The sequence below is a fragment of the Larus michahellis genome, chromosome 8 (genome assembly GCF_964199755.1).
Source record: "Larus michahellis chromosome 8, bLarMic1.1, whole genome shotgun sequence".
Taxonomy (NCBI): domain Eukaryota; kingdom Metazoa; phylum Chordata; class Aves; order Charadriiformes; family Laridae; genus Larus; species Larus michahellis.
This window is the reverse complement of record NC_133903.1, coordinates 22,808,205-22,831,351: the sequence shown is the minus strand read 5'-3', so window position 1 is coordinate 22,831,351 and position 23,147 is coordinate 22,808,205. Positions and strand designations below refer to the sequence as shown.

Below are 23,147 nucleotides of genomic sequence, written 5' to 3'. Positions count from 1 at the left end.
GATCACTAGCACACAGCAGGCAAGCACCCAGTTACATCAAATGGTAGCACACAACTTCCTGAGGTCAGATTTGGGAAAGATAGACAATAACTTTAGTGTTAGACCAGAAATCCCTGCAGGGAATTTTGCCCTGAGATAGGCTGAAGAATAAGTGCTGCTAACAATGGCATGGCCCAGCTATTCCTGGGAGTGTTTCCTAAAAAGTTATTCACTAAGTCACCACTGAACCAGCCAAAGGCAATGCTATTTTAGACCTGGTTTTGGTAAGCAGTGTAGTAATTATGGAAGAGCTGATGAAAGGGAGAAAACTTGTCCTGAACAAATGATGAGTTGATTCAGATTAACTTAAATGGAGGGATGAATACAGGTCTTGAACTAAGAATTGAAAACCAGGACTGATCAGCAGACACCACTGCATCTGAGGTGCCAGGGAGAACAGGGTGAAATGGGAATTCCCTGAAATCAAGCTGACTCCAGTGAAAACAGAGAGTGAAAGAACCTTTTAGAAATAAAAAGAGCAAACAAAGGAAGTAGCAGATCCGCTGAGCGGGGAAGATGGAGCTGAAGCTCAGCGTCATTGAGATGCATCTCTGGACAAAATTAATGTACGGGCTCCACTTATATTCAGGATTGTGAGGCAGAATTTGAGCTTCCTTCCAGTCAGGCACAACAAGATTAAAGACATGGTACTGGAGCAGAGCTCAAGATAAAGGAAAAAAAGGTGGCACCAGTTAGATGGGGACTGAAGTGCCATTTGGACTTTGTGGGAGGGAAAATGAACCACTGGGAGATGGCAGCAAGCCCCAACTCTGAAAGGGTTTGGATGTCGAGATACAGAACAAAGGACAAAAAGCAGGAGGGAAGAGTGCAGAAATAGAAATGTTCATAGATAAATAAAACCCATTGGATGCAATACATTTGCAGTAGGAGCCCAGGGAAATGCCACCCCGAAACCAGGAGGACTGACCGCCGGGCAGCTGGAGAACAGCTAATATGATAGATGCAGTGGTGTCTACAGGGGTGAATAAAGATCATAATGAGACAGACTGATCTGGTTGTCCTCTGACAGACCTTAAATCCTCTTGCAAGCTTCCACAGACTTTCACGTATAAAGGTCTCCATGTTAATACGTTCACCTTCCTATCCCATCTTTCAAAAAAGTAATGGAAATGCTCAAACACAGGGACTGATGTAGATGCGATCACCTGAAGGTCAGCGAAGGACATGCAATGACCTCTTTGGGCAAACTCTGAATACACTGCCAAGGATGGCAAATTTTTAACCAGCTGCCTGCACTGACTGATCCTAGACCCTGCCAGCGCAAACACAGGCAAAGGCGCGTGCTGCATTTCCTTGCCTTTCTCTTGGGAAGCCACAGTCGGGCATCAAGGACTTGTCTTTGCCTCTGACACCATGCCAGGGCACCTGACTTCAGGAAACCCACGTTAATTCCTCCCACCAGCCTGCTCAGAGACTGTTTGCTTTTCTGCCACGTGCTGCTTTCCTCTCTGCATCTTGTTACAGCTCTATCAACTTGCAGGGGGAGGGAACAGGGACCAGTTTTAAGGCTGGTTGCACATGGCACACTGATACTCATGGTTTGGGGGTTGAACAGAGGATGATCCCCCCCACTTACATTGAATACATAAGAATAAGCCTCAGGAGAGGTTTACCCCCAGCTGTGTCCTCGCAGCATGGTGGGCACCCTCAGGACACCCATGCTGATGGGTGCACACCCCCTAGCAGATCTTCTGACCTCCCCTTCCAATGCTGTCTTCCAATACAGCCCCCCCCTTGCAGCTTCTCGTTGGAAGCTTTGCCAAATTTTTGCTCTTGGAGGATGCTAAAGAATCTGCACCATCAACCCGCAGCCCCTGGGACTTCTGGCCAGCTGTCCTGGTTTCATCCAGGAAGGAGTTAATTTTCTTTCCAGTGATTGAAAGGAATGTCAACAATAGTTTCAGTTGTTGCTAGGCAATGTTTATGCTTTTCAAGGACTCTTTTCAGCTTACCATAGAAGCTGAGAAGAAATATAGTCAGAACAATGGAATGGCCAATAGAATATTCCATAACATCAATGTCATGCTCAGTATATAAATGGGGTTAGCTGAGGGGGGTAGGCTCCTGCAATCACTGCTCCAGACAGTGCCAATTCCCCAGGCAGTGAGAGTGACCTGTGTCATTATTATTATTGTTAATTTCCTTTTCTGATATTGGTCTATTAAACTGTCTTTATCTCAACCCATGAGGTTTTTTTTAATTTCCCCTCCTTTTCTCTGTCTTATCCCTACCCTTCTTGGGGGGGAAAGAGACGGGTGAGCAAGCAGCTGTGTGGTCCTAGTTGCTGGCTGGTGTTAGATGACCAGTACTGTAGGAGTGGGGAGTTCCCTCCACTGCTCCTCTGAAGGAACAGGGATATTCAGTGGCTCTTCCTTCAGCACACATTAACCACATGTGCATCAGGTGCTTGGATCATTGAAAAACACTGGTTTCATGATGTTTGTGCTCTCAGGACAAGGCTGGCATGCTGTCTCATTCAGCTACTAGTTGCCATGCATATGATGGGCACCACGTCCTGTCTGAGGGCCTCTTGGGATGGCTCTGCTGAGAATCACAGCCCATCTTCACATGCCTGTGTAAGTTTCCTGCCTATAACTGAGGTACCACCAGCCCTAGAATACCTTAGGAAGAGGTAAGGTTTTTGAGAACCACTCATTTGGACCCAGGCACCAGCATTTTGTGCAAGTTGCATTTCAGTTTCCAAAAAAATTCCAATGGTTGCGTCTCCCTGATAGACCTCTAGTCTCCCCTGAGCTCCTGGAGGAGTCAATCCTGCACTGCAGAAACCACCAATACCACCCACCAACAATCCCAAATGGTCAAATCGTCCTGGTGCCTGACACAGAAGCCATTACATTATGATCCCAGGAGAAAAGTCCAACACCACTTGCTCTAGGGTTACATGTTTACACTCTCCCCAGGGACAAGAACCCATGTGTTGCCCTTTGCCTGACTCAAATTAAAATCCCTTAAGAAGGGGAGGGGACACCAATTAACCCCATTGCCTCCTCCATTCCCATCACAAATACCATCCAACATCATCACGTTGCTGGAGGGAGAAGGGGCATCTTTTCACAGTGGCCTAATGGAGGAGTGATCTAGACATGGCCCCATAGCACAGACACCATACCCCACTAAGAAAGGGCTCAGAGAGGCGACAGGGCAGTGGGAGAGGAGCGCTGGGTCAGGACCAGGCACACACAGAAGAGAAACCCAGGGCTGCGGGAGGGAGCAGAGGCCGGCGGTGAAGTTGATTGAAGGAGGCATGAAGGGAGACAAACAAAGGAAGCGTGGCCTCTGGCTTGGCAGGGACTATCTGACCTCTCCTCCAAGGGGGCACGGCAGCTTTCGGCTGAGGCTGGCAGCCAGCCCACGTCCTGGGAGTTGCTGCTATCTGACGGAGACAGTAAGCAGCAAAGCCCTAATCATAAAGGACAGCTGGCTTGCAAAGCTCCCTCCTGTGCTTCTCTGCTGGGCCAAGACGTGGGAGCTGGGGCTGGGACCCCTTTCTGCTGTGCTGCTCTTCCCCCATCTTTGGTGCATCCCCCAAAAACTGGAGTCTGCCTTCTGAGGGAACAACAACCAACAGAGATGGCCCTTTGGGTCACCTCCTGAGGTGGACCTGCTAGAGCTGTAACCCTCCACCACCAGTGCTCAGCAGGGACCTGCCGGGTCTCTCTGCTCCACAGCACATTTTAGGACTGGCACAATTCTCACCTCCCACACATGGGAAGAGTCACCAGCAATGTTGCAGTGGGGACATCTACTGTTCCCACCCCTTCTTCCCCACATTGTCAAGCTCTTGGTGACCAGCCTTCCATCTTGTGAGCTACTTTTCACCCAGAGGCAGCCTGCAGGGATCCCCCGCAGTCCCACCAAATTCATAGCCCTACAGCCTCCTTTAAGGGTCCACCACAACACCAGCAGCTCCAAAGGGCTTCCTTCCTAGGGCAGAGAGACAAGGACTTCATCTTTGCAAGGCCATTTTCCAACTGCTTTTCTTGTGCAACCTCAGAGGTGTGTCATCCCTGGATAATTCAACATGGAAAACCCTGTGCCACCAAGAAGAGACACATAAATTTAACATTTCTTACAGTACTTCAACCCTAAATCATCATTTGGTTCTGCCAAACAACGGAAGCCTGTACACACTTGAAAGTTAATACAAAGTATGCCAAATGTTCCGAAAAAGGTCCTGCGGGAGGCTGGCTTTAAGCTTGTGTTAGCACTACTGATTCAGCCCATGAACCTTCCTTTTTGCCCCCTCAGGGAGGACAGATCCATGCAAGTCCCATAAACTTCCTGGCTTATGTGACAATTCTTGTGTTGCTTAAGCATAATGGGCCATCAACTTTCCCCTGGGATAAATTTGTCCTGGCAATCTGCACTTTAGTGCTCTACATCTTAGGGGAGTTGATAGCATTTGGGGTTTATTTTAATGGGAGTTGGTAGCCATGATCAATTGTAAAAGCTCTATTTCCACAGAAATGGGTATTTAATAGATTTTGAAAATGGTGGTTATTGACCCAATGGGCCTTAATGGCTTAAAAACCATCTGATTGTAGTATGTAAGAGTAAATGCATATGATTTTCAAATGCATACTGGAATAGGTAGTAAAAAAACCTTTTAAATTGCAAGGACCTGGTCAATAGGGAGTTTCCATTTGCTTATTTGGCCTTTCTATTTCTATCTGAGTGAATCATGGCCATCTCTCCCTCAGAGAGGCTTACCATTTCCTCACGGGTGAGATCATCTTAAAACACGCGACCCATCTGAGACCCACCGAGGTACGGGGATGTCTTTCATTAGACCAGGCAGCGGTACAGAGTCAGGCTTTCAGAGTGGCTGGGCTCCCAGCTGCTCTTGTGGTGGGAGCAGAGGGCACACGGGCCATGTCTCATCCTCCATGGACCGTGCATCCCCGTTGCTCCCAGGCAGAGCTCCTCGGGAGCTGAAAAGCCACACATGCCTCAGACTCCTGGATTTAAATTCAACCTACAGGCTCCCAGTTGATGATCCTACAGCGAAATTCCCAGAAAGAAATCTTGGTTTATCTGGGGCTAACACATACCAAAAATATCAATAGGAGTGAACTCCAAAGGAATGTAGTAATTACTAAGAATTAATCCTGCAAGCAGTGAACAGGCTAAACCTTCATATTTATTTCATGGTGTCTACGAGCACTGACTGCAGCCTGCCCCCCAGCTAGGGCATGTATTTAGGGCTGTCACCCCCACCAGCTCTCCAAGGTCTACAAAGGCTCAGCACAGGCTGCAGTTACTCCCCACCTTTGCCCATCACAGGGGTAACTCCCCTCTCCTGGCTACCTTTTTTTTGGTGAGCCTGCAGGAACACAGATGCCCAAGATACATCAGTCTGTGGGTTCAGCCATTGCAAAGAGGACAGCCCAAGCCATGCATGTGCAGGACAGCAGGGCTGGCTACCTGTCGTAGAATCATAGGGTTGGAAGGGACCTCTGGAGATCATCTAGTCCAAGCCCCTGCCAGAGCAGGGTCACCCAGAGCAGGTGGCACAAGAACGCGTCCAGGCAGGTTTTGAATGTCTCCAGAGACAGAGACTCCACCACCTCTCTGGGCAGCCTGTGCCAGGGCTCTGCCACCCTCAAAGGAAAGAAGTTCCTCCTCATGTTTAGGTGGAACTTCCTATGCTCAAGTTTGTGCCCACCTCTGTAGAACAAGCCAGAAAAAAAAATCGAGGACCTGCAAAATCCCAAATTTCAAAGAGACATCTGTCCTCCTGCTCCCTCTTACCCTCCCCTTCAAAAACCCCACAAAGCAGGAATTAGAGAGTTCAGAGCCGCAGCCTGTTGCTTCTCCTCATCAGTGGGATAAGTAAATGAGACAAATGCTGCAGGTCACAGCCTGTTTCCACTCTAGTAAGGTGTCTCGCAGGGCATCCCCAAGTAGATCTGTAACACAGCATCCCACCTGTTTGCAGCAACACTCACCTCCACCCCCTGAACCCCAAGAGCATGCAAGGAAGGAGCAATGCTGCTGACCAAGTGCAGACTCTGGGTGCAAACCCCAAGGCTTGCAGGTACCTGGGTGACTGGGCCCCACTGGTTTGGGCTTTCCACCTGTGCTCAGCACTGACCATCACTCTCAGCAGGCATGAAGGAGGTTCAGACCACCATGGGGGCCTCTGAAAACCCATAACCATTTCTCCAGAGCACATGCCTGGCCATCTATGAAAGCAGAGATCTAACAGTGTACCTAGCAAGTCATGAAGCTACTGCACATCTGTGGGGACTGTAAGAAGGAGGGGGAAGCTGTCATCATGAGACATCATCCCTGAAAACACAGAAACAGCAGTGGGGACTTAATCAGAAGAATTCCAAAGAAACAGAGTTAAAGATCCAGTTTTGAACACTTTAGGGGAAGAAAAAGAGCCCTGCTAGGGAGAAAGGCAGCAAAGCATCAGCTTGGGGAAGGAGAGGAGCCCAGAGTTGCCCTGGGTGGCTGGATCCCAAAGCTCAGCAAGGTCAGCATCCTGGCTCTAGCACCCACCAACCTGCTTTGGAGACACTCGCTATCTACCACATGGGGTAAGTGTTTACCTTCTTTTGCTAACATTGATGCTGGCTGGCAAGACGCTGGCATTATACCGCTGGTGTGTGAGAGATGGCAAGCAAGAAGCACCGTGAGAAACAGAGAAATACGTTTGCAGCCCCTTGCGGTTTTGCGAGTCAGAACTCAATGGTGGCAAGTTATTCTAGAGCAGGCTCCAAGCTAAACAAAGCCAGGTACGGTTTGCTTTCTGCCTGGATTATTTGTTTCAAATTAAAATAAAAAAATCTCCCAGGCCAGGATTAAGAACTTCTTGTCTGTCTAAGGTTGCACAGATAAACCCTGTCCCATCTAATTCACAAGAGTAGGTCTGGTGTAAAGCAGCTTTCTCTAACTTTTTGCCTGCAGCAAAAATACAAAGCAATGTTCCAGTTTTAGGGAGGTCTTAAGGTCTCTGCAAGCAAGTCAATGTCCCCAGGAGCCTGAATTTCAGTGCCAATTTTTAAAGCACAGTTCACAATCTGCTGAGGGAAGGCAGAGGGGATAACATGGGTTGGTGCAATGCTCCTGGTCTCCCCCAGCACTGTGTGGGCTTCAGGTGGCTGAGCAGAGCCTCAAGGCCAGGAGGCTCAGCAAAGCACACTGGACAGAGGAGAACTGTGCAAATGAGAGCATCATTTTTTGCCTTGCATTTAGCCAGGACCGAGCAGCTTCATGTCCTTTCATTAAATGCCTCTTTTTCCCATCCAGGGACTAGGAGGCAGGAGGCCAGAACCTCAGTGCCAATAGCAGCACCTCATTGCTGCATGACTAGGGGGCAAGATGTCTAAGACTTCTGTGCCTTGGTTTCCCTGGCTGAACAGCTGGGATTATGCTTGTCCACAGCACAGGCAGGTGTTTGCAAACATCTTGGAAGACTTTGCCATGCAGGGTTTTCAAAGGTGCTTAGAGAAGTCAGGCACGCACACCCCACTTCTGTTCCATGGAAAGCAAGCTTTTCACCAGGTGACTCCTCCTTTCCCACCCATCTTCCACATCACCCTCCTCCACAGGGCAGATGAGAGATGTGGTGGGAAAGAGGGAGAGCTATGGACTGGATGGGCATGGTGAAGATGACCCTACAGCACATATGCCAGAACGGATGCTCCACACTACTGCCTAAAGCCTGTCTCCAGCCAAAGAGCTGGTACTGATGCACGTCACCACCAGCATCATCTTCAGCACCAGGTCTCAGGAGACAGAGTGCATGTGGAGCTCTGTGCTAGGGCTGGAGTCAGTCCAGTCTCTCCAGTCAAGGCTGGAGAGAAACATGGACTAACAGGTAGCAGGATGCAGCTCAGTCCTCTCCTGAAAGAAAGCACGGCTGATACAGAAGAACCAGATCACAAATGGTTTTCTGCACAAATGGGGGCAGGCAGAGACCGTAGCTTGAAGTCATCTCCAAAACCTGTTCTTGGTGACCACCAAGCGACAAGCAAGAGCCAGTCTTTCTTCATCAAGCCTCCCTGACTTGCAGGGCAGCAGAAAAAGAAACACAGACACTGCAAGGCTGGGGAAGGATTGAGACAAGCCCACAGGAAGCTGCAGTGCTCGTGCCCCTCAGCAAGGCAGTATGGCCTTGCAGCACAAGTCAACGAAAGGGTGGCAGGAGACCAGAGTGCCACCTTTCCAGTCTCTATCCTGCCTCATTGGTTCAGACTGAAAGCTCCTGGGCATGGACAGGGGAAGGACCGTTTAACGGGGCTGACAACAGTGGGTGAATTTGCTGAGCAGGGATGATGCTCCCAGAAGCATTAAGCTAAAAGCTTCCAGTTCCTCTGCAAGGGGAACCACACAGCCCTGTGGTCGATAAATCTCCCTCAGGCACTCTTCACCAGGATGGTAGTGTCCAGTCTTGCTAAAAGATCCAAAACTTTCCTACATTCACCTTAAACTTCCTACTGAAGGGCAAACACTTGCAGTGTTGATATTGGTCAGGGAAGGGACTGAGACAGAGAAAAAGAGGAAAAGAAATCTCTTCAAGCCAAACAAACCCCACACACACTTTTTTTTTTTTTTTTTTTTTTTTTTTTTTTTTAGCAAAGGGAAAAACCAAGTCCCAAGCCTCCAACTTATTTTTAGGTCCAGGCAATTGGGTGTCCCAGCCGGAGCACAGCGCGCACAAGCCAGTGTTCTAAAAATGCCTTCCTCACGGATATAAAAAGGACTTGAGATAATTTATTGGGGAAGTCTTCTTGTACTGTAACAATCATACGTTAACCACAAACAAAAAAAATCCAAGGCTGTCTCTGGTACCCAGCGCAGCCCTTGGCAGGCGACAGTCGCAAAGGCTCAGCATCCTTGCCCTCCCCAGAGCTTCCCGGCCAAGTCCTCTGCCTTGTGCCATCTCAGTGGGTTTAGGCTCTGCCAGACCCATTCCCTCTTGCCCCATCACCGTCTGCAAAGGGGCAATTGAATTTCCTAAATAATGGTGGTGGCTGGGCCAAGAAAAACTAAAAGCAGTATGTTCACTTAACGACTCCAATGGCCGCAGCTCAGCATGCCAACCCAAACGCATGATAAATCATCCCAGAGACCCCGTCAACACCGAGCTAATGGAGTCCCACCGCACAGCTGCCGAGCTCCTCGCCACCCTGCCGTTTCAGTTCCTGGGGTCTCGCTAGCCTGGCCACGGTCTTGGCTGGCATCCTGCGCCTGTGGGCAAGGGTACCAGGTCGGATGAGGAGGAGTCCTGGTGAGGGCTGAACATCAGGACAAACAGTGACACCCCCACCCCCAGCCCTCAGACACATGCTGTTCCTTCACAATTGCCATCCTGATACAATCAGCCTCTGGGACAGTGGTGTTTGCTAGAACAATAGCTCACATCTGGGACAGCTGTTTTCCCCGAAAGCACCCAAGCTGCCTACAGCTGCTGGGCAGGGATCTTCTCCCCTCACTAACACGCAGATTGTGTTCATCCTCTCCTGCACAGAGGCCGCCACCCCCGGGGGGACCTGGAAGACCCCTCAAGGAACATTGCCTGGCAGCTCCATACTTGCAGGAAGGCTTACTGGTAGGAGCAAGAGTCGTCCTCCAGCACAGGGTTATTGGAAATTAACCCTCAAGCCTTCAACCTTGGTAACAAAAGGAGTGCATTACTGCAGATTTTATTTCCTACCTTTATCACTCCAAAACACATGGAAGAACATTTGGGCACATGGGCAGCATGCTGCCATACATGTAAGCTGTTTCGGCTAGTGGTGAAACCAGGGGCTGGAAACCAGCCCTCAGACCCGGACACCTCTACACCTTCATGTTCATCTTTCAGCCCCACTACTCTACTTCCCTGGGGTAACACAACAGAGCTCTGGTCCCAGTGCAATATGAAGCCCTCTGCTCTTGACCAGTGTCCCCAAGACCTTGCATGGTCCTGCCAGACAGCTGCCCCTGAGTACCACCTCCCCCCAGGAAGAAGTCACTCCTGCAGTCCCACTGGCCTGATACCATGTGGGCGGGTTGAGTGCTGCCACGTGTGACCTGGCTATGTGCTCCTCTGAGAGCGTGCCTCCATGCTGGAGCCCCCATCACCACCTCCTTTGCCACTGCTGACATTCTCCCCATGGACCTGTCATCATTTTATGTCACAGACAACAGCCCTTGGCCCTTCCCTTTACCACCCTATGCTGGAGAGGTTATAATCTCCTTCCCTTACATATTTGTGAGAAAAAAAGCCCCAAATACCTAAAAGTAGCCTCATTTGTGGTAAAGTTCAGGAGATACAAGACAGCTCTTTGCCATGAGCCTGGAAGGGCTGCATGTAAAAACAAAAAGACCAGCACACTCAACTTCTTACGAGAAAGACACAAGGACAGACAAGTGCATCACACATAAGGAAAGGCGCAGCCTTCAGGGCAAACAAGGAACCAGAAAGAAGCAGCAAGAGACTAAGTAAATAATATATATCTTGCAGAGAAGGTGAAGGTAGCAGGCAGAGGCCAACACATGTGCTTCCCCAGCGGTGGCATAAATGTAAACACATTGCAGAGCCCGCTAAGTCACTCTGACCAAATGCACAGTGCCCGCATCTTCTCACCACCAGAGTCCTTCCTCCTGGAAGTACATTAGAGAGTATTTGGCATGTAACAACCCTTTAGTAAGTGTCTGATGCACTGTGCGAAAGGTGAGGAACTCTGAGTCCTCCATTGTCACATGCCAAATACTCTCCAACATACTTTGACCAAGAAGTTCAAAAGCACATCCAGGGTCTTCAGCCCTAAGCTAGGGCTCTGGCTAAGCTGAGTCACCCAGAGGCACATTCACAATACCTGTACAAGCCCTATCACAAGCAAGGAGTTTGGTAGACATCCTGCCCACCTGATATAATGGGCTCTACCAAGGACAACCATTTCTATCTTTGCCAAGTTTTGAAATCAGTAATCAATGGGAAAGCCCAGAGGGAGTGGGCTTTCCTACAAGGAAAGAATAAGTTTTTTGATGAGCTCAAATCCAACCACTCTCATGAAACTTTAAAGCATGCACCAAGAAATCATCAGACTCCAGGAAAAAGCCCTGTACCTCCGCAGCCCCAGCAGGTCTACTAGAGGAGAAGTAACAATCTCAGCAGCCAGTGAACCAATCACTGCAACCTTTGAGGTCCCTAAACTACCTATCTCCTCATCAGCAGACTTACGAACCCTGAGACTTGAGTCCATCACTTTGTCTTTTGGGAACCACCGTGCTAATATTTGGGTACAGGCCAGTAGGATTTCAAGAGGTGCCAGAGGGAGCTTAAAAGCAGCCAGGGCTTAGGCCCTGAGCAGGGGCACCTCCTAACTATGCTTTCCTCATGGGAACATCAGGCAAGCAGATAGTCTCTTCCACTCCACATCTCACAGGCAGTGAGTTCAATAGCATGCAGGTAACACCTCAAGTGACAGACCACCACAAACAGTGAGTGAAGGTGTCTGCAGACACCTACCTTCTCCACTTGAATCTGTGCTCTACAACAGTGTTGGTAGCCTCAGGTTGTTCCCAAAGCTTATGATTTTAAAATAACATTGCACATATCTCCCCTTTCACCGTGAGAAAGATCTGCTAAGAGGTCCTATAACAAGGAGAAGTAGAGTGCAGGGGAGCATCTAATTTGAATGTCTGGTTGGGATTATGGTCTGGGCTGGTCAGCTGTGCCCCATCCTTGCCTCACCTGCTCTCAATTTTACACCTTTTATGCTATCAGTCCAACCACGTTCAGTGGAACATCTCCTGACAATCAGCTGCTCAGGTGCCAGAGAATAGTTCCGAGTGATTCGTTCATCCTTAAGGGCTTGCCCATGAGAGACATGAGGTTAATCTGGATAAGTTTTTGAAGACACCACTTAAAAAACGAGAGGCTCCCAAGCCACCTTTAGCCATTTAAGCATCCTTCCCTTAGGAAAGGAGACCAGCTAAGCCTGCATTAATGTCCTGTTAATCAGGTACACTTTAATATCACAGCTGTGGTCATCCCAGTGGAGGCCACCAAGAGGCTGGAGATGTCTCATTATTTTTCACCTCCTTTTGTCGCTTTGGTTATTTCTGCCATTACTTTGGGTAGTGAGATGAAAGGCCCAGCAGCTCTGCCCTTATCCACTTTGCTCTCCAGACTCCCCTCCAGTTTTCCTTTTCACATTAAGTGTGTCACACACCAGATTCTCATTCACTAACTGCCTGAGGGGGACCCTCACTGAGTGTTAATTGCTGTTAATGAGCTGTTGCTGCTTTTCTTCCAAGAGCACCAATTACAATAGCACTCAGGCACGAAAGAAGATGCCTGTCTGCAGCAAATCAAGGCAAATTTTGCTCCAGACCCTGGCCTTGCACTGCCAGCAACTCCTGGAAAATGCTTTAAATCAGTACCAGACTGGGTGAAAGATGATACTAGGCAGCTCTCCTGCCATTGCTTGTCCCCTTTTTTCTTCATGATGGGTCAGGGTGAATAAGAAGTCCCCGACTTGCTTCCTACTGCCCCTATTGAGGTGCCTTGCAGGGATAACTATACTCAAGCGTTCACCTGAGCTCTCACTCAAGTTTCCATCTAGCAACAAGCACGCAGTCCCACCGGTGAGTTTTGCATGCAGGTGGTGGCCCAGTTGGCTCAGAGCACAGCGGGACTTGTCTTGTCACATGTGCTACTAGAGGAGGTGCGGGAAGGACTTGGGAAGATGGCCTGGTGTTGTGCACAGCAACAATGCCGTCATTTCAGCATCATCCCCTACCCCAGAGCTGGGGGCAGCTCTTATCTCATCTACACCATCCCTCATCCTCCTACCTCATCCCCACCAGAGCTTCTTTCCAAACCTCATTCCCTTCCCCTGCTAAGCATGGGTGAGGGTATATGCTAGCACCAAGTATGGCCTTGGAAGCATACAGAGATGTTCACCAGCTGAGTAGCACTAGAGCTACCACTGTTCCTAAGGCTTCTCCCTCTGATTTGCCTTTCTCAAAGCTGCAGGCCAAGGAAAGGAGATTTTAAATGAGGGATGTGCTAAGATAGTAAAAGCTTTTGCATGAGTGCTTACGTCAAGACAAGGTATCGAGACCCTTCACCAAAATAGACTGAATCTGTCTACAATGCTGGTAAGAAATTGCCCAGTGTCTTATTCTTTCTCATTTGGGTTATTTTTGGCCATACTAAGAAACATTCACATATGAACCACTCTTTGTGAGAGCCTTGAAATGAAATATAGCACAGCTGATTTACTCCATGAAAAAAAAAAATCCCCAAATTTTTGTCTTGCCACCTTGATCTGAAAGGAGATTTAGAAAGCACCACCTGAAGCAGGGTTTCCTTCTCCCCCAGCTCTCCCAAAGCTGCAGCTTCTTCCTGGGCTCTGGCACATGGTTCTCCAGCATAGCAGAGCAAGACACCTTTTCCTTCAATCACAGACTGAGCGCTGTTGTTTGGATCAAAAAGCCTGGTTCCTATTGGGCTGCCTTTCCACAGTTTGTTAAATTTTACTTTGCGTCATTTCTCCCGTTTTGGCTTCTACCCTAAAAATCCTTCTGTAAGTTCCCCGGCTGCCCCACTCCCCATAAATGTTCATTTAAGTATAAGACCTTATGAGCAAACCCAGAGGTACTTGCTCAGCGGGAGCTCTGCCTCAAAAAAAAAACCCTGAGGTAAGGTCGCCTGCTCATATATCTTGGGATTCATCCACCGATTTGGGGGGAAAAAACACACACCTGGCCATGCCCTCGGGTGACCTCAAGCTCACCTTGGTTTTTCCCAAACCACACTACCAGTTTCTCAATGGTTTTCCCCCAAACATATATATTCTTCCTCAGAAGCCAGGGTACCCTCAGCAGAGATGAGCCCAGGGAGGGTGGGTGTCCACCAGCGTCTCTGAAGAGGCTGGTGAAAGGCAGCTCAGAAGAGCTCAGCAGCAGCAGCAGGATTCAACTCATGCCCCCACATTTCCCAAATGCTGGGCACGCCGGATTTTGTTTTTTAGAGCTCAGCCTACAAACAATCAATCTTGTCTTCTGTGCAGGCCAATGAGGTTTGCGGAAAGAAAATTGCAAAAGATTTGTTATTTCCCTAGCGTTCCCATTTTCCCATTCCTTTCCCACAGAAGCAAGGTTTTTGTTTTGGTTTGGTTTGGTTTTTTTTCTTTCCCAACTTTCAGGGGAAAATCCTGACAAATGGAAGCCCTGATTCATACCAGCAAAAATCTGGCCTTTTTAAATTTAAGGTGGAGCTCTCCTTGTCTGAGGATGAAAACATTTCTTTAACTGCACACAGAGGGCAAGGGCCAAGCCTTTGCACTGCCGAAGCAAAGGCTGGGTGGCATTGGGTGCTTGTGGCCACCACGAGCAGAGAGCCGTGGTGCAGGCAGCAGAGCTGCTCATCTCCCCCGTGCTCAGGAAAGCGCTACCTGTGATCACTCACAGGGATGGGAAACAAGGGGACCGGCAGGCACAGGGTAGCGATACTGGCTGTCACCAAAGAGACTTCCAGGGGTGGGAAAACATCTTCTGGGGGGTGCTCAGGAAGAGGCATGGTATGAGGCTCCATGGCTGGTGGGATGCATTGGAAGAAAAGCTCCCCATCCTCCCATGTTTTCTCAGACAACTGAAGGACATACGAGAAAGGGTCAGGAAGGGAGGAAGGGAACCACTGCTCCTCTCTCATCACCAGCGCCCAAGTACAGACACTGCTTCCCTGATCCATCCATGTCCCACCTGGAAAGCAGCAGAGAGAAGCAGCTGGCCACAGCCTACCTGCTCACAGGGGAAAAAACGAAGGAGAAAGAAGATCAAAGGAGCCATGTGTCCCTAAAACCCTCCCTTGCAGATTTTCTGCCCGGACGCTGCCATCCATGCTGTACCACTCCTGCTCTAGTGGGTGCCTCTGCCCATCGCTGAGAGCCGGCAGCAGGGAATGAGCAATTTTCTCTGACAACGAGGCAGAAATGGCTTAAAAAAAAAAAAAAAAGGAAAACCCATGACTTTTTTTTTCCCTTCCCTGTATCCAGCCAGAAAGCACATTTGGCAGAATCACTAGTGCTGGAAGCCATCAGCAGGGCTGCCAGCACTTCAGAGGCTCTGGGGAGGAAGGCAGGCATGCACAAACCACCAACTGCACCAAGGTCACTGTCCCCGCTGCTGCGGGGCCCCCGTCACATGGAGGGGGTGCCCCTCTCCATCCTGCCTCCGAAGGGTCCCAGGGAAAGCAGGAGTCCCCTAATGCTGTGTGTTGATGCTCCACAGAGCAACGTGTGCTCTGCAGGACATTTTGCACCTGCAGCACACAGTAAACGCACACATCCTTCTCTGGCACCAAGCTGCTTCCTCACGCCTTTGCCTGAAGAAGGCAATTTGCGCCAAAACCACCATTTGGCTTTGAGGTGCAGGGTTTCATCAGACCCTGCCCATGCCCAGCCAAGGGCATCTCCCCATGCGCATCACTCCCCAGGGTGAGAGTCAGGGAGGCTCACGCATGCCAACCCACACCTTACCAAATCCTGCCGCTTGCACCTAGCAGCGCTGCCTCCTCCTTACCCCAGCACTCAGGCAAAGGCGTTTAGAATAAAAATTAAGAAATCGTGTTTTAAACATGTCCAGAGAAGGTGGGGAAGGGGCATCAATCCTCCCTCCACTGCATCCCATGCAGGGAGGTCAGGGGATGTCAAACCCTTTGCATGGGACTGCTCTGCCCACCCCAGGGATGCCCATGGACCCGTTGGCATGTCACTGGAGACCAGCAGCTCTGCACTGAAAATCCCCCCGGGGGGGGGATCCCCATTACCCCCACCACTCATTTTGGGGGAGAAAAACACTAAATGTCAGGGCATCACGGAGGGGTGCCATCCCACGTCATAGGATTTACCTGCCCTCAATACCCACATCCCCTGTCCCCGTTGGAAGACACACTTCCACGTTCCCACACTGGAAAGCGGCTGATCAGAAGCAACATCCAGGCACAGAATGGGTGTCAGGGAGAGGGCGCACCCCATCCCTTGATGTGCCACCCCCCCATAAGCCCTGCACCTACCGCTGGGGCGAGTCAGGGTCGAAGCAGGTCCTGGCCACATCGGTGGCCCATGGATCGCAGCAGTCGCCGTCATCGAAGTCATCCAACATGTTGTTGCACTCCATGTGGCAGACGCCATCACGGCGCTTCCAGGAGAAGCAGCGGCCAGACCGGCGGCAGTCCCCGCCATCATAGCCAGTGAGGGGATGCTCGCACTCAGGATCGCAGCGCTCATTGCCCACCTTGCTGGGCTCACAGCCCAGGAGGACAGTGCGGCGGCGCAGCGAGGAGTTGCGTACCTCCAGCAAGCTGAGCTGCCAGGAGATGTTGTAGGGTCGGAAAGCTTCGCTTAGTGCCCGGTGTTGCCGCCAAACCTGCTCCCGGCTGACTGTTGGACGATTGCCGCTGTCCTCCACCAGGTTCACCACCCGGTACCGCACCACCTTCCCACTCCGCAGCGGCCAGTGCCGGTTGTAGTGGGAGACCAGCTCCACGTTATCGCAGGCAGTCTGCCCGCAGGCAGGGGGGCCCAGCGGCTGCAGGACAGGGGACGGCGGGGACAGCAGCACCTGCTGCTGGGGGAAGTCGCCCTCCCGAAAAGGCACCCAGCGCTCCTCCGGGGTCGTAAAGCCAGCAGCCAGAGCCAGCCCTGCCACCCCCCCAGCCACCCCCTCTAGGAAGGCACGCTGGAGATGGGGTTGGGACAGGGCTCTCCGCCACAGGGCCAGCCTGGCCAAATGTCCCCGGAAAGCATGCGCAGTCCCCCAGGCATCCCCTCCCAGCAGTAGTGTGCGGCAGGAGGCCATGAAGGCGCTGTGCAGGGGCCCCCCCTGCCCACCAGCACGACCCACCCGTGTCCCATCCACATAGAGGGCCATCCACCGCCCGTCGTAGCTGGCGGCCAGGTGGGTCCATGCCTTGGGACGGTAGCGGTGGTAGCTGGTCACCTCGGTGGCAGCAGCCGCCCTGTCTGTGCGGAGGGAAAAGAAGAAGCGGGCGTCCTTCTTGCCACCGAGCTGCAGGGCGCGGATGCCCAGCGCCCAGCCCTTATCGCTGGCTGTGTGCGAGCAGTTGTCGAAGATGCCTGCAGCGGGGTTGGGGATGGGGATGGAGAGAGAGGAGAGCTGGTGAGGACCAGAGAGAATTGCCACTCCTCCCCAGGGTGCAAGCTGGGTCCTCAGGAGTAGGACGGCTCTTGGCAGGGCTGCAGGGAGGCTCCTGCTACCGCTGCCGTGGATAAGGTGTAGAGAAACTGGGCAACAGGTGCTGCACCAGGGGGCACAACCCAGCCCCTGTCCAAAATCTTTGGATGAGCAGGTGGAGTAGCCAGGAGGGACAGCAGAGAGATGGAGAGGCAGGATGGAGAGGGGAGGAAAAGCGTGGACGGGAGGTGAAGCCAAAGAGAGAGGAGTTTCTGAACCGCTCTTTGGAGCAATTCTCCTGTGGGACAGGATTAGAGGCTAAGCTTTTTATCTGTGGGCCAAATCTTTTAAGAATTAGAGCACAGCAACACAAAGCAAAGCAGCCTCTTCCAGGGACTGCTTCCCCAACAGCTTGCAGGCAGATTTACAGCTCTCCTTTACGCTCCAGTTTTCCTCCCAGTCATGCATCCAGCGCAGGCAGGTGAGGGTCAGAGAGGGAGACAGAGGGATGCGCTGCCTCCAGCTGGGCGAATGCACACGTCAGCCCCTGAAGCTCTCCTGAGCATAAATCCATCCCCAGCAATAGGTTCAGGCTCAGCCTCTCCCTGTGCACCCAAGTGTGTTGCAGACCTGTGTTTTAGGCTGGTCAAGACCTAAAGCTTTGATGACTTTTCTCCTGTGATGTTGCCACAGCATTGGTAGATAAGGGGAGAGCAACTGACGTCATCTACCTGGACTTACGCAAAGTGTTTGACACTGTCCCACACGACATCCTGGTCTCTAAATTGGAAAAGCATGGATTTGATGGACGGACCACTCGGTGTATAAGGAACTGGCTGGATGGCCGCACTCAAAGGGTTGTGGTCAATGGCTCAATGTCCACGTGGAAACCAGTGACGAGTGGCGTTCCTCAGGGGTCAGTACTGGGAGCGGTGCTGTTTAACTTCTTTGTCGGTGACATGGACAGTGGGATTGAGTGCACCCTCAGCAAGTTTGCCAACAACACCAAGCTGTGTGGTGTGGTTGACACGCTGGAGGGAAGGGATGCCATCCAGAGGGACCTGGACAGGCTTGAGATGTGGGCCTGTGTAAACCTCATGAAGTTCAACCAGGCCAAGTGCAAGGCCGCCCGCTGCCTTGCCCGTCCCTGGGGATGCTCAGCATGACACTCTGGGGAAACTGTACCCACCACCGGTATTGCAAAGAAGCCAGCAGAGAGAGGCAGAGGCTTTCATCCAGGGGATGTGCCTGAAGCCAGGTTACCATGACCCCACGTCTCCTCTGTCAGCCCTCAGAAAAGCAGCTGGCAAAGGTCACTGCTGCACCCCAGGAAGCAGCACCCTCCCTCCATCCATCCCTTTCACTGAAGGCAAGACGGGTGGTGGCCTCTTGGACAACACACGATTGTAACCACCCTGGGCATGGATCCCTGCCACCACTCACTACAAAGGCATACACGCACAAAGCCTCCGTGGGCAGATGGGATTTGGCAAACTCTTGTTTTCTGGTGGATTGTGAAAGGGAAGCAGAAAGACCAGGGGAAGCTGAGACGGAGAGAAGCCAAAAAGCAGAAGGCAGGCAAAGGAGCCTTGCAGGCATGAGAAGGGAAAGCTGGAGAGTACTTTTGGGCTGAGTGCTGGTGGAAAGGTGTTTAGACCTGCACATTCAAAAGCCATCTCCTAGTATTTGGTCCTCACTGTGGTTGAGGAAACAGGGTTTGGTACCTCCTCTCCTGGGAAGCCTCATACATTTCATCTTGAAATGATTTAGAGTGCCCAAATTTGACTAAACACTAAGGAAAAAAACACAGCAAACAGTGTCAGGGGTGGAAAAGCCTTCTGGGATAAGTGTGAGCTAGCATCCTTGCAAACCCATGCTGAAGCCAAGCCAAGCATGGAAGTGCCTGAAGCATTCAAAACTGGCCAAAAGAACCTTACACGAGCCTAAAACCAGGTCTGGAGACTTCATCAAAGGGATGCAAGTAAGGTCAAGGTCAGCTCTACAATAGGGGCTGGAAAACCACTACAGCAGCAGATGGTGCTTCCTAGACATGGCCAGGGATGTCACCTCCATTGCAGCAGCAGCGATGGAGCGTGCAGGCAGAGCAGCACGTCCCACAGCCAGGAGCCACTGCAGAATGGCAAAGCAGAGCCATCTGGCACCAGGGCCTGACATCTCCCAAGGGACCCCACAAGAAATCACCAGGGGACCAGTTTCAAGACCCTGGAATTTGCCAAGGAACTTGGCATTCTCTCCTGGGGCAACCCACCAGGAGGGGAAAGAGCTGTTTGCAGAGGAGGTGCAAGGCGATCTCAGCACCTGTGAGTGCAACTCTGCCTCTGATCCGTCAGGTGGGAAAGGGGAGCTCTAACCTGGTTTGTGATGTTTATCAGTGCTTAGGGTGATAACTTTGGGGTTTAAAGCAAGAGCTGTTGGCAACAGTGCAAAAAATTGAAGAGAAAGGTGTCTGCCAGGAAATGTCTGATGGAGAACAAGCCTCCAAAGAGATGGAGTGCACAACTTTGTAAGAAGCACACTCAAAGCAGCATCTTCTCCTGCTGGCGCCAGGAGCTTTGCAGCACGAGGAATAGTTCAGCCATGCGTTGAGACTCAGATACCAGGGGGAAATTAGCTGCTAAAGCTCTGGAACGTCTGACACAGGTCAGGAGCCCCTAACTGTGCCATGAGAGCAGCCGGCCCGAGAGGGTGGTCACCCCTCAGGGCATGCAGTGGTGAGCAGCTTGGGGACCCAAGGAGGACACCTAGGTTTAGACACAGCAGAGGTATGAGATTGCATCTGGTGAGGGATCTTCTGACCCAATAAAACCATCTTTGATCTCAGTAAAAACAAACCTCAGCCTGGCACAAGGGGACACCCCCTTGGGATTTACCAGAAGCAGAGCAGGCATGGATGGAGAGGAGAGAAAAAAGGCAGAAAAAGAAATGACATCACATGAAAGGACTCTCATCTGCTGCCCAAAATGAGAAGGATGTGGAAGATGCCACTCTCCTTCACAGGTGGTGGCAGTGGCAGGGCGCTGGGGTTAGACCCCAGCAGAAATGCCCCCCGTGCAAGAGGGACTAAGAGGGATGAACAGCCCCATCCAGGATGGCCCTAAGACAAAATGCGACATCTACAGGAATAAAGCCCCAACTCCTGAGCCTTCAGTCCAGGTAACAGTCGCACCAGCCAACAGGACAGCTTGCTTTTGCCCAGACAGAGCGGCTCAGCCTGGCCTTATTTCCCAGGTAATGACACTGGGAGATGCTCAGTTCTGTCCTGCTTTCCTCTCGCCTTCCCTTGCACATGGACACCTATAGCATCTCTAGCTCCTCCACAGCGTTGGGACACCTCAGGGCTCAGTCCCCTCTTTACCGACAGAGCAGGAGAGGCAGATCAGAGGCAGGCTCAGCACCTGCTGAAGGGCTGGCAGCTGCCTGCATCACCTGCCCACACGAAATGCCAGGAGCACTGGCCTGTCCCCCTTCGCCACCTGCACCTGCAGTCCCAGCTGCAGTGAGAGGGTGGGAAGCAGACAGTGACTCAGACAGCTGGAGGTGCCTGGGGCTGACTCAAAACCTGGAGCCTGGAGGCCAGGGGATATTACCCGAGTGAGTGCCAGCGCTCACAGGCAGCACTTTCAGCACTAACAACCATCCCACCCTCCACAAGGAAATTACAAAAAGAAAAAAAAAAAATAATAAAAAGCCTGCTGGCTAGCTGGGAAAAGTAAAACCCAACACGTGCAGGCCAGACCTCCGGATGCAAACAGCTGTACTGCTGATGCGATGGCGGGGAAGCGTGCTCCGCGCATCCCCAGCCACTGCCTGCCGGCAGGGAGGCACCAAGGACCCTGGTGGGAAGACGAACAGGGAGGTGAACGCTAGGGAGTTTCCCTCTACATGGCTGATTTCTCACTCTCCCACCCAGCTTCCAGCCTGTCCCTCCTCCCTCTTCAGCAAAGCACACAGCAAAGGTGTGGCTATCTTCCTGATGAGCCAGGGAGAGAAATTAATGAAAAGCGCCAGGTAGTGAGTGAAGGAGACAGGATTTCAGTGAAGAGATTGCAAGTGGAGGGAAAATTAGGATAGAGGGAGGGTTTCCCCAACAAGCTGGCTTGTCCAGGGTGGCACAGAAACACAGCAGCCCCCACACTGTCCCAAGTGGAACCCCAGACATCCCATGGGAGCAGTACATCTTGGCGCTGCCACCCATTTCCAGCCTTGCCCAGCATCACTGCGCTGCCCTGCCTATGCTTGCACCCTCCTGCAAACGTCCTGTCACAGCTGCACGAAGCACCGCTGCAGGAGGTGACATCTGCTCCACTCTGTGCCCGTGCTCTGTCCCCTCTGGCTCTCCATCACCTGCCTGTTTCTTAGCTTGGTGGGGTGAAGGGGTAATTCCCGGTAGAAAAACCTTCTGTCCCGGGAGCCGCTCTGCAGGGCCCTCGGAACCGGGAGCCCGGGGAGGGAGGGAGGAGGATGCCGATGCCGGGGCCGGGGCCGGGGCCGTGCGTGCGGCGCGGCTGCCACCGTGCGGCCGCCCGCCCCGGGGACCCTCGAGAGCCTGGCCGGGCAGGCGGGGAGAGAGCGGGGAGCCGCGGCCGCTCAGCCCGGCGGGGAGCGCCGGAAAGCCGCCGGCGTGCCCACGGGCCACGGGGAAGGAAAAAAAGGGGGAGCAGGGAAAGGTCGGGCGGAGCGCGTCCCCCGAAGGGATCTTCCAGCTCCGGGCGGGAGGAGAAGGAGAAAACAGACAGGAGCCGGGGGGCGGGGGGCTGGAAGGACGGGGCGGGGGGGAAAGAGAGGGGAGGGGATGTTTTAGGATTTGGTCTCAAGGGAAAGAGGAATATTTCGCGCCCGGGGCGCGGGGTTTCACCTGCCACAGCGGAGAAAGGAGGCGAGCCCCCCATGGGGGTTTGGCGGGGAGGTCGCGTCCCCATCCCTCCCTGACCTGCCCGCCAGCGGGACGGGGTTTACCTGCGATGATGGCCGGGTTGCTCTGTCCGCCCTCCGCCTTCACCCACACCTCCAGGGTGAACTCCTCCCGCGGGATGTCGGGCAGCGCCTCCGGCCGCGCCGCCAGCTGCTCCCGGCCGCCGGAGAAGTACAGGGCGGGCAGCAGCCGCTCCCGGAGGGAGCTCGGCACCTGCGGCTCCCGGCCCCGCAGCCTCTCCCTCCGGACCTGGCCGTCCGCCTCGCCCCCTGGCTCCTCTCCGCCTCCCCCGGCTCCCCGCGGTCTCCGGCCCCGCGGTCGCCCGGAGCCCGGCGGGGCCTCAGCGTTGACCACCCCGTGCGCGCCGGGACCCTGCGGGTACAGCCCGTAGGGGTGATGCAGAGGGGCGGCACGGCGTCTCGGCGCCTCCATCCCGCAACCGGAGACCGGCGTGGGGTCGGGGCGCCGGCTGTCCCCGCGGGCCAGGCTGAGCACCGCCAGCAGCAGAGCGGCCAGGGGGGCCCCGCCGCGCAGCATCATCCTTGGGGACGAAGGCGGGGGGGGGGGGGGGGGCGGCCCCGGGGGAAGGGGGCGCTCAGGGGGGCGGCGGGCGGCAGCGCCGGGGCATCCTCCCCTAGCCCCCGCCGCAGCTGCTGCCCCCAACTTTTCCCCGGCACCGCTCTCCTCCCCTCTGTTCCTGCGGGAGGAGGAGGAAGAGAAGGAGGAGGAGAAGGAGGGTGAGAGCACCGCTGCGGGGACCCCTCTTCTGCCTGCAGCCGGGGTTCCCGGGGTACGGCGGCCCCTGCGCGGCTCTCTGCGCTGCCCGGCTCTGCCTGCGGGAGCGGGGGATGCGTTAGACGCTCTTATCTAGAAAGCCCCGAAGAGCTCCGCTCCCCCCCCCTACCCAAGGAGGGGTGTGGAGAGGGGGGCTGCCTTATTTAAAGATGATTATGTCCAATCTAATAAACCCCGAGCGGAGCATCGCCCTCCC

The 23,147-nt window shown here is 52.9% G+C and overlaps 1 protein-coding gene across 1 annotated transcript in view; it reads right to left on the bottom strand.

The window, feature by feature from the left end:
• Positions 1-22,693, bottom strand: part of PAPPA2 (pappalysin 2) — a 101,181-nt gene extending 78,488 nt beyond the window's left edge. The window contains exons 1-2 of the mRNA XM_074597362.1: positions 22,201-22,693; positions 16,103-17,165 (exon numbers count right to left, since the gene is read on the bottom strand). Coding sequence (XP_074453463.1) covers positions 16,103-17,165; positions 22,201-22,693 — 1,556 coding nt within the window. The remainder of the gene's footprint in view (positions 1-16,102; positions 17,166-22,200) is intronic.
• Between the last annotated feature and the right edge of the window lie 454 nt (positions 22,694-23,147).